At 32.7% G+C, this 15,163-nt stretch overlaps 1 protein-coding gene across 3 annotated transcripts in view; it reads left to right on the forward strand.

The window, feature by feature from the left end:
• Positions 1-15,163, forward strand: part of LOC143224857 (uncharacterized) — a 52,155-nt gene that overhangs the window by 17,080 nt on the left and 19,912 nt on the right. For 2 of the 3 annotated variants that reach the window (XM_076453227.1, XM_076453226.1), the window contains exons 9-12: positions 1,916-2,087; positions 5,621-5,708; positions 11,161-12,522; positions 13,047-13,247. In XM_076453227.1, the coding sequence (XP_076309342.1) occupies positions 1,916-2,087; positions 5,621-5,708; positions 11,161-12,522; positions 13,047-13,247 (1,823 nt within the window). The remainder of the gene's footprint in view (positions 1-1,915; positions 2,088-5,620; positions 5,709-11,160; positions 12,523-13,046; positions 13,248-15,163) is intronic. The other variant, XM_076453228.1, reaches the window with a different exon arrangement.

The raw sequence follows: 15,163 nt of genomic DNA on the forward strand, positions 1-15,163 counted from the left end.
TTTTATTTTTTCAAGGATTGTTTCATGATGCACACAATACTAATAACATAAATGTAGTAATATTATTAGCATTTGTAATGACATGATTTTATCTTAGTATAAATCTTTAAGGAAACATTTAAAACTAGTGGGGTGTGTTGTTTTTATAGTCACCACCACATGGCACCGTTAAAAGAAATGCTTATTGCCTACTTAATATATTCTTGGTTATCACAGTATAAATACACTATTCTTCTAATAACTTGGCAGATTGTTTTACATCATTGTATATTTGTAACATATAAACTGAAAGGTATTAGACATGATATATGGCATAGTACAATAAAATACTGGTTTTCTATGACAGCAAAAGAGGATATATTTAGGGAATTGTGTGGGTCTTAAATGTCTCTGAAAGGTAATGTAACTAAAAGCTCTTAATATTTATCCTCATAACTTTTCCTTAATAATTAAGTTTTAATAAAACTAATAACACAGACATAATTCCATGAATGTGCTTGAAAAGCAACATTTTTGTAAGCAGACACACTAAACCAATTGCTGTTGTTGATTGGTTGGTTGACAAACTAGATATAACTGAGTGATTGTTCCATAATAACAAACATTCTTGCACACAGGTGTTTAGATAGAAAATTCATAGGAACTCTTTCTTTCAGAGAATAAGCCACAGTTAAACAAAAACTCACCATGGAATTTGTAACTATCAGTGTTTGTATTTAATTAGAATAATAATGTATCTTGTGTATAGTATAGTATTGTCAGTTAGCTTGTCCTTAGTTTCAAAATACATAGCAATATAATTTTACAACAGTTGTGTTTGTTTTGGGATTATCACGCAGACTTTAATTATAAAGCTTCTTGTTTGTCCTAATGAAGCTGTGATGGTGAAACATTGGCTTAACTAAATCTATAAGCATTTTCATTTTCCATTTATAAACTTTAAAACCCTCACAAATGAAAGTCCATCTTTTTAAACATTTAGGATTCATTGCTTGTAGGCACCCAGTTCTTAATTTATCAGATTGAATTTTAAACTAAACTCACTTTAAGTTTGAAAATTGGTTACTTGCATCAAATTTGAAACAGAACAATTTATAAAATATATAAATGTAACTACATACAGTCCTTATTTTAGGTCCTTATCTGAGAAATATTTCACCATGAGCTAAAATATGCAAACATTAAGTCAACACTAACAAATTAGTTTTATAATTTTATTTTATATTTAGTTTTTTAACAATTTCTAATTTTGGGAGAATTGTAGAATTAAATTTTCAAAGGAATTGTTTGAAGTAGAATGCCTAAAGAAACATCAATTATTCTGTAGTAAGTTGTGTTTTGCAGCTTGACAGCTAGTTATTTTAAATCTTTGATCAGTAATGAGAACAACAATATTACAGACTGTAAGATCAAGTATGTACTATTTCAACTTTCTCTTTTTAGTCATCTTTAGCTTTTGTTTATTTAACATAGATCCTAAAAAGACATGGTTCTTAAATGATCATGGGAAGATGACAGAACGTTTGGAGTGTAACAGCTGTGGGACTACACCAAAATAACTTTTAATTGTTTTTGTCACGGACTCAAGCATAACCTCTCAGATATTACATTTTGATTATGAATTTTTTTTTGCATGCTTGGTATCCATGTTATGTTTTGTCTAATTGTTTCTCCTACAGTTTACCTTAATCTTGTATATTTCTTAAAATTAGTAAATTATGCTTTCTTCTTAACTGTCTAAAGGTTGTAGAGAATTCTGTACTAATCATCAACTGTTGGACAGCTTTGATATTTTCTTTTGAATTACTTTTCAAACCATGTGGTTTTTGAAGAGTGTGAAAAGTAGCATTTGTACTTGGGAAAACTTGTATACACACAAGGTAGATGATGAATGTTTGTGGCACTATATTTGTAGTGGTACAGAGAAGAAAGGACAAGGGAAGACTGACACTGTAGAAGAGTGTAATCAGGAAATAGAACATGAAGATCTTGGCTTTGATGCTAACAGCTATCAGGCAGAAACTGTAGACTTTCCTGAGAGTCCACAACATTTGAAACTTTTGAAACAAAGAACTCGAGAGGCTCAGGTTTGTAAATCTGTTTTTCTATATAAAAATAATAAATGACTTTCCTGAGAGTCCACAACATTTGAAACTTTCAAAACAAAGAACTCGGCTCAGGTTTGTAAATCTGTATTTCTATATAAAAATAATAAATGACTTTCCTGAGAGTTCACAGCATTTGAAACTTTTGAAACAAAGAACTCAAGAGGCTCAGGTTTGTAAATCTGTTTTTTGATATAAAAAAAATAATAAATGACTTTCCTGAGAGTCCACAGCATTTGAAACTTTTAAAACAAAGAACTCGGCTCAGGTTTGTAAATCTGTTTTTCTATATAAAAATAATAAATGGCTTTCCTGAGAGTCCACAACATTTGAAACTTTTAAAACAAAGAACTCGGCTCAGGTTTGTAAATCTGTTTTTCTATATAAAAATAACAAATGACTTTCCTGAGAGTCCACAACATTTGAAACTTTTAAACAGCCAAAGAACCCTTACTCACATTGTAAATCTGTTTTTCTATATAAAAATATGTGACTTACTAAGAGTTCACAGCATTTGAAGCTTTTGAAAGAAAGAACTCAAGAGACTCATTCTAGTAAGTCTCTATCTTGATATTAAAAGTGAAATGTACAAGAAGAAATATTTTCTCGTTACCAGTACTAAAGGGTGAGCCATAGAGATTCCCTTACTCACATTGTACATAATGTGATACCATCTTTACAGCCATAGAGATTCCCTTACTCACATTGTACATAATGTGATACCATCTTTACAGCCATAGAGATTCCCTTACTCACATTGTACATAGTGTGATACCATCTTTACAGCCATAGAGATTCCCTTACTCACATTGTACATAATGTGATACCATCTTTACAGCCATAGAGATTCCCTTACTCACATTGTACATAATGTGATACCATCTTTACAGCCATAGAGATTCCCTTACTCACATTGTACATAATGTGATACCATCTTTACAGCCATAGAGATTCCCTTACTCACATTGTACATAATGTGATACCATCTTTACAGCCATAGAGATTCCCTTACTCACATTGTACATAGTGTGATACCATCTTTACAGCCATAGAGATTCCCTTACTCACATTGTACATAATGTGATACCATCTTTACAGCCATAGAGATTCCCTTACTTACATTGTACATAATGTGATACCATCTTTACAGCCATAGAGATTCCCTTACTCACATTGTACATAATGTGATACCATCTTTACAGCCATAGAGATTCCCTTACTCACATTGTACATAATGTGATACCATCTTTACAGCCATAGAGATTCCCTTACTCACATTGTACATAATGTGATACCATCTTTACAGCCATAGAGATTCCCTTACTCACATTGTACATAGTGTGATACCATCTTTACAGCCATAGAGATTCCCTTACTCACATTGTACATAGTGTGATACCATCTTTACAGCCATAGAGATTCCCTTACTCACATTGTACATAATGTGATACCATCTTTACAGCCATAGAGATTCCCTTACTCACATTGTACATAATGTGATACCATCTTTACAGCCATAGAGATTCCCTTACTCACATTGTACATAATGTGATACCATCTTTACAGCCATAGAGATTCCCTTACTCACATTGTACATAGTGTGATACCATCTTTACAGCCATAGAGATTCCCTTACTCACATTGTACATAATGTGATACCATCTTTACAGCCATAGAGATTCCCTTACTCACATTGTACATAATGTGATACCATCTTTACAGCCATAGAGATTCCCTTACTCACATTGTACATAATGTGATACCATCTTTACAGCCATAGAGATTCCCTTACTCACATTGTACATAATGTGATACCATCTTTACAGCCATAGAGATTCCCTTACTCACATTGTACATAATGTGATACCATCTTTACAGCCATAGAGATTCCCTTATTCACATTGTACATAATGTGATACCATCTTTACAGCCATAGAGATTCCCTTACTCACATTGTACATAATGTGATACCATCTTTACAGCCATAGAGATTCCCTTACTCACATTGTACATAATGTGATACCATCTTTACAGCCATAGAGATTCCCTTACTCACATTGTACATAATGTGATACCATCTTTACAGCCATAGAGATTCCCTTACTCACATTGTACATAATGTGATACCATCTTTACAGCCATAGAGATTCCCTTACTCACATTGTACATAATGTGATACCATCTTTACAGCCATAGAGATTCCCTTACTCACATTGTACATAATGTGATACCATCTTTACAGCCATAGAGATTCCCTTACTCACATTGTACATAATGTGATACCATCTTTACAGCCATAGAGATTCCCTTACTCACATTGTACATAATGTGATACCATCTTTACAGCCATAGAGATTCCCTTACTCACATTGTACATAATGTGATACCATCTTTACAGCCATAGAGATTCCCTTATTCACATTGTACATAGTGTGATACCATCTTTACAGCCATAGAGATTCCCTTACTCACATTGTACATAATGTGATACCATCTTTACACACTTCTCATGCATACTGTTATTTGCCAGTTACTGGTTCTCGCTCATACTAGTTAATATCATATTTGTGAATGCATACAACTAACTTATATCTATGGAAAAAAATTAATTCAACATGAGTAATATCTTTTAGCAGTGTTATTAGTAGATTTCATGGATTCCACGAACAGAAATTAGCAGATTTACACTGCAAGCTCAAACATTTGACTCGTAATTAATGAAGAACAATTAAAAATCAACCTTTTGCTCCCGTGCTGCCTTCCCACAATTCTTCCTATAAATTCTTAATTTAGTGCTTCATCCGATGACGTGATGCTGTGTGACACCCATGTCAAAATGAGATAAAATGTAGTCCCAAAACTACATCCATCAGTGTGAAACTCGTATGTGTGAATACATATTATTTGGATAAATGGAATGAAAAGTTTCAACATCCAAATGTTAAAACAGAAGCGTAAGCTTGCCTGAGTACTAATGAAAGTCAAAAAGAGAATTGTTATCACCTTGTTTGAAAGCTTAAAATACAATGATGGACAGATATGTACAAGTTGTAAGTTCCACCCATTCTATGTCTGATGTATTTGACAAATTGTGCTGTTAAGTTCAGGATATCAGTTATCCAAAAATATAATTGTAATAAAAAAGTAAAGGTAATGAGTTGAATTATCAATGAACTTACTAATGCAGATATACAGTAAACTTCTGGATTAATTAATGTAAAAATTTGTTTGAACGGGGTTATTTTTATTTTGAGGTCTTTCAGGAGTTTGGTGTGCAATTTCATAATGCCAGTGCTCCAGTTGATGTGTAATGAACCAGCATCCTGTTTTGGGTATTAACTTTCCTGATGTTAAAGTACTCGAACAGACTTGCACGTTTCAGAATGAGACTGCTGTTTTCAACTTGGATATCAAACCTGACTGTTCAACTTGGGCACTGTATATGGCACAAAATCAAATAATGTAGGAGAATTTTGGTTTAATGGTTACTAACCTTTTTTGAATGGTTGTTTTAGGAATTTGGTCCAGATGATGATGAATTGACATGGAGTGAAAATAGAAAAGGCTCAGTGCATTCAACTGATGAGCAACATTCCAGACGAGGTATGCTTCAGTAAAATGTCTTCAAAGTGTCACTAGTTGTATTACTTTTGTTCTCTTTTAGAAATTTTGAAATTGCTTGGGAGATAAATGACCTGTTTTCTCTTGTTTTCATAGCAGTATGTTCATTTCCTTTTTCTAAATATTTCCTTGTGAGTGAGCAGATAAAGCAATTTGTCTTTATAACATTGTCTTTTCTTTTTCCAAATGTTTTCCTGTGAATGGGCAGGTAACTCCAAGTAGTGAATCATCTTGCATGCACAAATTCAGTATGTTCTTGAACAGTTTTATAACCTTTCAAATTGAACTACTACAAGGATATGTACCATGTTATTTTGCTCATAGCTGTAGTTAGCATATCTCTCTATATGATCTGACATTTAAGTATCAGAAAAATATTTACCTTGTGATTTCACTTTTTCTAATTGGGATGTCTCTGTGATCTGTGATTTAAGAACTGGAAATATATTTACAATTTTTATTTTAGTATTAGTTTCAGTTGTATGTTTTTTGTACATGTTTTATAAATAAGCATTATAAAGATATGTAGAAGTACGTGCAAGCTGAATGTTAACCTTTTTATCGATTATATGTGAATTTTACTCGCATTTTAAAATCATTAATGAGTGATTCCTAATCATCCGTGGTATTTTTGTTATTAATTCATTGATAATTCTAATGAATTAAAGGTTAAAGTACAAGGTTTATCAGTATCAAAACTTCATTATGATGTTTTAACTCTTTTTTTATATTTTTATTTTGATTAATTTAAAATAATTTTAAAATGTGTTAGCTCCAAACAAACAAACTTATTTTTCTGGGTCTAGAGTGCAGTTATGAATAATTAAAGTACAAAAAAGTTGATAAAAAAGAAGTCAAGTTTTGTTATTTATATTGTACACCCTATTATACAAATTCCTGTTACCTAATTGGAACTATTAAGATTTTTACTTCTGTAAACATAAGTATTACATGTGATATTGTTATAATTCAGATTGTGTATGATTATATGGATGAAATAACATACATACATACATACATACAATATTCTATTGGCTTTATGACATTAACTTATTGAATTAATTTTACTTTGACTTGTAATGCTGGCATTTTGAACCCAAGATTCAATTTCAGTTATTTTTTTCTTAAAGATCTGTTCTAATAGATCTAGTGTTAAGTCAACAGTAATGGCATAAAAATCACTAACTGAGACTTGTTTCCTTTGTCACTGTTGAGAATACTTTCACACTCCTTTATTGGTAATGTTCAACAAGACACTCATTTAACAACAAAATTATAACCTGATTGTTCTTAGGTCGACTGTGGTGTGTGTGTTGAATACTTCATATTTATTTGTTAGAAATAATTTTTTATTCTTAATATTTTGATAATTTTAGCAAAATAGTTTAATGAAGTTTTATGATATTGAGTTGTAGTGAAAGGAAAACAAATTTTATCAAGTAGTGTTTCAGCTAAGCCTTAGGTTATGTTTGTGTATTAAATTAGACAACAAGTAGGCCTACTGTTACTGATGTTACAGTTACTGTTTAAAAAATTTTAAGTGGTGAATAAATGTTAATTAATAAATATTTTAGTTTGTTTTAAAAACAAGTAGATATATGTTAATATAAGGAAAATAAATATCATTACATACAGTTGAAAGAGTTAAATGTGTTGGAATGTCTGCACCATGTTTTATGTTTCCTGAACTGGAAAAAAGTGAAAAGGTGGAAAAGCTCTATTTAAGTTTCTTTAAGTGTGTACAGTGTATTTTGAATGTGCAAATGAATTCATATTATTAAAAATTCTATAATTTTTGTTAATCATTCAGCAAGGGTTCATCATTCAGTTTATATCACCTCCACCATTGTTTGTTTAACCTGTTGTCATTTTACCTCCAACAGATCCACAGGTGGTGGAGCTTTGTTCCCTGGCCATAAGAGAGTTGTTAGTCAAAATGGCAGCAGAGAGTGTTAATTGCATTCTTCCAGGGTTTTAATCCTGTTTATTCATGGCATCCAAGAAGATAGAAGACTGGCTTCTAATTATCAGTCTGTCTTGACTCAACCAATTTTTAGATCCTCCTCACTTTGTAGTAAAATATTTTTTTAACCTATGATACACTTTGCACCAGGGCTATGGATGATCAGGTTTGATATTATCAGCACTTATCTTTATATTCCATACTAGTAACTTGGAGATTTCTCATGTTTGTGCTCAAAGGTCAGGTGGTACAGCTCTATGATCTACCTTTTGGTCTTGTATCAGCACCTTATGTCTTCTGCAGAGTTGTTCAAGCTTTTTTCATCTACATTCCTTGGGCCTGTGCACATCCTTATATGTACAACTGTCTTCTGGCTACATCCTGTCAAAAACAGAACAATGGTCTCAGATTCTGCTTTGAAAAGCCACAATAGTGGGTTTCATATGAGATTGGAAAAATCTGTTTCGTCACCGATGCCATATCACATCCATTTTGTAGATGCTTTGTTTTGAATAGGTCTTTCTTCTCAAGACTCGGACAATCAGTGAAAGGGGAAGATCCTTCTCATCAATCCATTTGCCAGCCATTTATCACCTTTGTGACCACGGTGATCCTGATTTTTTTTACGTTCTGTCAAGGTCCTCGAGTGTTATGTGGCTCGAACTAACTCATTTTGACGTAATGCAAATCAGTTGTTCATTCACTGGGATCCTTCTATTTCCTGGGACTCGTCTTTTGTTATCCTCACAAGGTGGCTTCACAGATTGATTTGTGTAGTTTATAATGGATTATTATTATTACAGGAAAGAAATCATTATCATGCCAAGCCTTACCAGATTTATCATACATTTGTCATTAGCTCCTCAGTTTAATTGCTTTCTGGAAGACATTGTGTGGACTGGTATGTGAACTACTACTAATAATTTCTTATCTTATTCATGTAATTTGGTAGTTTCTTTTTTTTGATGTTTTCAGCTATCTCCTGTAGATATTTTGACCACATCTGTTAGACTTTAAATAGAGGTATTTTTTCTCATTCATATACTCTTTTATTTCTAAGGTTCCTTTATTTTTCACTGGATCCCACTCTGTGGTGAGAGATGCCCATGCAGGTATGCTTTCTCTTCTCAGTTCCACACTAGCAACAACTTTTACTATAATTACTACTGGTTGTAGCAGACTCTGTAGAAATGAGGTGTATCATAAGACTATCTTGGTGCTTATCAGATGGTATTATCATGGACTGGCATTCATGGGTAGTCACCAGTAAAGTTAAGGGGAATCTTGCTCGCCCTGCCAGTTTTCAGGTTGAATAAATTAGGATCAGTATGCTTTATCTTCAGGTTGAATAAGTCATGATCAGTATTCTTTTAAAACTGTTGTTCAGGATTCCTTGCTGCATTTTACTCCCACCCACACTACTAGTGGAGTTCACAGGTCCTTACTACCTCGGTAGTTCCCAGTCACTGGTGTGGTGGACAGAGGCTTCTCATCCAGAGTTTTAAAGCATGTTCCTCTAGGGTTACTAGATGTTTTCCCAGATATTAGCAGGAGTAGCATAAACTTTCATGGGAGCCTACTCATAATTCTGGTTTAGATTAGATACAGAGATATATCAGTTGGAAAAGTGCATGGCCCTTCTCTTTGACCAGTGTCGACTTGCTATATTGTTCATGGCAGGTGGTTCACTCTGTCTCCTCATAATTCCATACAGAAAGTGGCACCATCATAGATCCTTGGTTGAGCACAGGTTCCATGTCTGCTTCATAATTCTAGGGCCAAGCAGAATACTCCTTGGTTGGGAAGTGAGGATGAATGTTCATAATTCCATGGCGAATGAATTTTGTTTTTTTTGTTTGAGTATGGAATATGTGATCCCATCATTCCAAACCTTGGGTGTTGCCTTTTAGACTTTTTCAGGTGGAGGAGGTTTCTCCACATAATTTCACTTTCTTGTCATGATTCTGGTTGTGTACCAACATGAGATATTGATACTACAACCATTTAATTACAGTGCTGTGTTGTGGAATCTTTGGCTTTGGTTGAGGCTGGCCTATACTAACAGTTATTCATATTCTATTCCACTTTTGATATAGGAACTCATTTCCAGGTGAAGAGCATATCTGTTCTTAATGTAGTGCAGTTCCCCTACTGTTGTATCATTGTTTCTTTTGGTATGCTCCTGTTCTGTACAGACATTTTCTATATGAATCATACCTGCACTGGACCCTCTATCTTCTCAGTGTGGGATTCTAGATATAAAGTTATTGGATGGTATGTTTTGGAAGTTAACATTTTCCTTAGCCAAAAATATATTTCCAATAATACTTACCTCAACTGTCTCTCTCACCCTCCCTGCCCACTGAAAGCCACTTTGTCTCAAAGTGATAACATTGTAAGAATGAGGTGTTTGTATACATTACCTATATAGAGGATGCATTCAAGGTATTTGAGTGAGATATGAGAGACTAGAACAAGAGTTCTTAATGCTTAGCTGGGCAAAAAGTGGAAATCCTGGATATTGAGAAATAGCTGTATGTTTTGTTTTGTTTGTTTTGGAAGTTAACATTTTCCTAAGCCAAAAATATATTTCCAATAATACTTACCTCAACTGTCTCTCTCACCCTCCCTGCCCACTGAAAGCCACTTTGTCTCAAAGTGATAACATTGTAAGAATGAGGTGTTTGTATACATTACCTATATAGAGGATGCATTCAAGGTATTTGAGTGAGATATGAGAGACTAGAACAAGAGTTCTTAATGCTTAGCTGGGCAAAAAGTGGAAATCCTGGATATTGAGAAATAGCTATAGTGTCAGTGAAGTATGTATTGTTGAAAGTATTTTTGGTTTAGAAAAGTATTAACTTTAAGCTGTGAGGATGTATAAATGTGATGGTCAGTCCCACTGTTCATTAAAGAATAGCCCAAGAGTGTGTAGTCAGTGGTGGTGACTAGTTTTCATCCCTTTAAGTCTTTCACTGCTAAATTAAAGACAGCTTTTGCAAGTGTTACTCATGTAGCTTTGCACAAAACTTAAAATGAACCAGACAAAATTATTCTTTTTTATGAATGAATGGTAACTTTATAAGGTTTGTATTAAAAACCAAAAAGGCAGATAGCTGAAGAGTTTTTATTTATTTTTAACAATGGGTAGATCTGGCTTTTCAGTTGATAATACTGTTAAGTTTTCATCACAATTATAACTTAAAACAAGTTTGGTTTTCTGTGTTGCAGTTTTGTCTTGATGTAACAAAGCATGTTTATAATTTTCTAAAGTTAAAAAGTATGCAATTAATAAACTAGCATATGTTTATCTAATTACAGTTGTTTGTTTATTGTAACTCCATCCGAGATATTTAACAACTTAATTTTGTTGTATCATGTTATTAATATTTTTTTATACAAGTGTTTATTGTCCCCATGAAATGCATGTATAATCCATTTTCTCGGTCCTTACAAACTAATTTACAGAAGGGCTACTGCTGGTCCCTGTTACAACAGATGGTATTGAGCTATATGATGGGTCTTCTTCTGATGGAGATGGGTATTATGAAGACAGTTTTTTGACAGGGAAACTTTCTACTGCTGAAGCGTCTGACAACTTAACAGATGAAGATATTTATGACACTAATAATCTCTTCTCTGAAAATGAAAACTCTGATGTTTCTGAAAGGAATTTAGACTCGTCTTTAACTACAGTTCTCAGTACAAATGAAATTAATAGTCATTTCATTGAGTCTTCCACTCCTTTTGCCAGAAAGGGAGTGAAAGGAATGAATGGTTCTAATCGTCATCAAACTGAAGGATTTTTGTTTGAAGAGAAAGCATCAGACGATAACTGTGACAATCTTTTGTTGCTAAAGTTGAAAAGTTGCTTTGATCAGGAACGGATCAAGGATTCCTACGTGTTGAGTGGACGCATACAGGATATATTAAGCCCAGCAGAAATTGAGGAAGTTCTTATGCATAGTAATTTATATTCTGAATATATAGATGATGACCTGTTTGAAATATTTTCCATTGCATATTGTAATCTAAACCTCCATCATGAAAATGAGGATGAAAGTAACCAAGCTGTAGGAGGAGAGACAGTATATCATCATAAAAAAATGCTTCATGCAAATAAAAACCAGATCAGTGATGTAATAAGTGATATAAAAATTAGGGCAATTTTTGAGGGTTACAAAAAGAGTGAAGAAAACAAGCAACAGCAAAAGTTTACTTTGACAAACGTTCCTCAAAGACAGAATGTTCACATGGCTACATCTTCCTCAGATATTCGAGCATTTTTTGAAGAAAGTTTACTAAAAAGTACTTCAACTTTAAAGAAGATTTCCCCAGAATTAGAAGCTGAATCTCCATCCGATGTTGGTACGTTACACGGTCAAACTGTGTGTAGTGATAATTTGTTTAGTAATTCATTAGTGTTGGATCCCAATAACATAGAAGAAGTTGTAACTTCCGTTAATAAAGAGTATGCAACTAAAACACCACTAATGAGTTCAAATGGAGTTATTTTTAAAAGCAATTCAAATGGAATGATAAAAGAAAAGAAAATTCTCAGTCAAAATTTTAAGAAACTGGGAGAGTATAATGCTATTGAAGTGAAAAAGAATATTCCCTCTTCAGAAAACTTTGTTGAGACAACTGGAAGATGTTTTGATAACACTGGACACGCACATGTTAGGCAAAGCAGTGACGATATTCAGATGAAAAAATTGTCTAACGTACTCAGTTCAGGAACGACTAAGATTGTCCAACACGCTGAAGCAGACCAACACATACAGGACTTAAACTGCAACAACGGAGTTGGTGTTATAGGGCAGAAGACAGGTCGGTTTACTTTTTTCAACAGTTTGTGTTTTTGTTGAACGTGGAATCCAATTAACCAAAACGAGTTTCAACTTGTGTACATGTGCTTCTGGACTAAAAAAAATCAGAGACTAAAACACTTTTTAACCCTTCTTCACCTCTTAGAAAAGTCAAGGTGGTTACAATCTAACATTGTGATGCATTTTAAATTACTAATAACCCTCTATAGCCAGTGATCCTTGTGTGTGTGTTTGTGTCTGAAGCCTGTTTTACATTTTGCTAATAGTTGTTCAACTAATTTATATTATCTTTTACAAATTGTTTTTTTTTTTTAGGTGTTTGATCAAATGTATGATGGTAATGTGATGGCTATAATATCTTGCTTGTTTATTTACAAGAGCTTTATATCTCAATGTATTTTGGGCACAACTAACTGTATAACTGTTTCTTTACATACATATATCTGTTTGTGGTTATTTTTGTTCAGTTACACACACTCACATTCCATGATAACTTAAGTTTTAAAACGTAATGTTACTTGTCAGAGCGGCCATCAAGTTTTTCAGCAGTTAGGAAGAAGAAAATATCGGTTCATCCAGACATCCTTGCCTCGGATAACGATGATGACCAGAGAAGCTTCTCATCCATCAGCAACAAAAGTGATGCAGATGTTATGTCGCCCATTGATGACTTCACCCCCGATGATATTGACACCCCAGATGATCTGGATGATTCTGTTCTAGAATGTAAGTGATTCTTGTGTATTTTTAGATTGTTTTGTTGGTCCAACCAACTTTCAGCTACTTGTAATGCAGAGCATGTAAATTTATTTTACTGTTTAAACTGTCCAAATTTGTGATTTTAAAATAATTCTTTCATCAAACAGTTTAAATTAAAAAATTTTGCTTGAAAATTACATCTGCAATTATTTTTCTAACAGTACAAAAATTTGAGTAGTTTCTAATCTATAAAGAGTATTTTGTAACATGAATAATTGTGTAATTTCAAAATTTTCAATTGGAGTTTTATAGCAGTAAGTTATTTTGAGAACAAGTAATTATTTCAGAATGGAACTGAAAACTAAGTCTTACTTTTTACGTGTGGTGAGGGTTTGTTTCTTAGTGGGAAAAGTTCCTATCTTACAAGAGTCCTCATGACAGTAGTTAAATGAAATTTTGCTTCACAAAAGAGTTAAGGAATGAATAAATTAACTTTTACTTTTATTCATGTTTTTGACATTAAGTTTTATTTGTATTTAATTACTATTTTCCATTGTCAGAGAAAATAATTACCCATATCTGTTTGCATGATTTGTACTTCTAATGTCTGTTTCCTTTTGAAAACTTTTGATATTGTAAACATTGCTTCTTCTTGTGGGAATTTATTGTTAAAATGCTTTTTGATTTTGTCCATGTGTTAGTTGTATTGAGACAGTCTCTTTTTCACATGTTAATCGGGTTCATGGAGTATCTTTTATTATCCAAATCTATAAGTATGCTAATTAAGATGGTGAAGGGCATGATTTGATAAATAGTATTTAGCATTTTAGAAATTGTGTGCAGTTGAAAACATTAATTTTAAGTTTTATTAAGCTGGCTGGTAAGTAATTTTTGCTTGTAGAAATCAGTATTTTAGAATTACAGGCTTAGAACTACTATGATAATATTTTGATTGACTTGCTGCTGTCTGTTGAGAACCAGATAATTCAGACATAGAATGACTTCAAGATGTTATTTTCATGTTCTAATGTAATTTTTTTTTTTTTAATACCAAACAATGAAATTAAATCTATGGTTATTAATTTTAACTTGCTAGTTGATAATACTAAAGTCAATGTGAATAATTACCTAGACATACCTAATGGTTATAGAATTCATAATGTATGAAAGGAAGGAACTGTAAAACAAAATATGGTTTACATAACATGTCTATAAAAATAAAAATGCCCCTAATTATTTTCTTCTTTCTGATATTTAAGTCTTGTTGATGATGATTGTTTTAATGCATACAGAAACACGTACATATGGTGAAGGGTTTAGGCTTAATGTTGTATCAAATTATTGATTTCCTAGATTTTTATTATCATACCTGGTTTTTATTTATTTCTCAGAAAAGCTGCTAGTGTCTGTCATTTTAAACACAAGTACTTTTGAAGGAGCAACTGCTCATGTAGTTTTATTCGTGTCAGTTTTACGAAATAGAAAATGGAACTAAAGTCTTAACATGGCATCAGAATAGAAAATAAGTAGTTTTGTGATTTTTTGTTTTAAACTTGAAATAATTATCTGATTACTTTGGGATTACATTAGAAAGCACAGAAAATTCTCACAGAAGCTGTGAGTTTGAAGTGTTAGTTGTGAATACCTGAATGTGACTGTTAAAACATTTTTTTTCATTTGTGTAATGCTGAAGAAACTATTAGCTATTAAATGTAGGTTGAATGAACTTGGGTTACGTATCTTTTACAGGGATTCATTGTTTTGCCATAAATTTAACCTCTTAGTGCAAAGATTCTCAAACTGTTTACACAGTATCTGCTTTTCATTGGTGGAACCATATATTCACATAGTTATATAATAGAACTGTATATTAATAATAATGGTAACAGGTCAAACTAAATGAATGATAGAATGCAGTAATGTATGAGACACTGATTATCTGT

Source organism: Tachypleus tridentatus, chromosome 9, assembly GCF_004210375.1.
Source record: "Tachypleus tridentatus isolate NWPU-2018 chromosome 9, ASM421037v1, whole genome shotgun sequence".
Taxonomy (NCBI): Eukaryota; Metazoa; Arthropoda; class Merostomata; order Xiphosura; family Limulidae; genus Tachypleus; species Tachypleus tridentatus.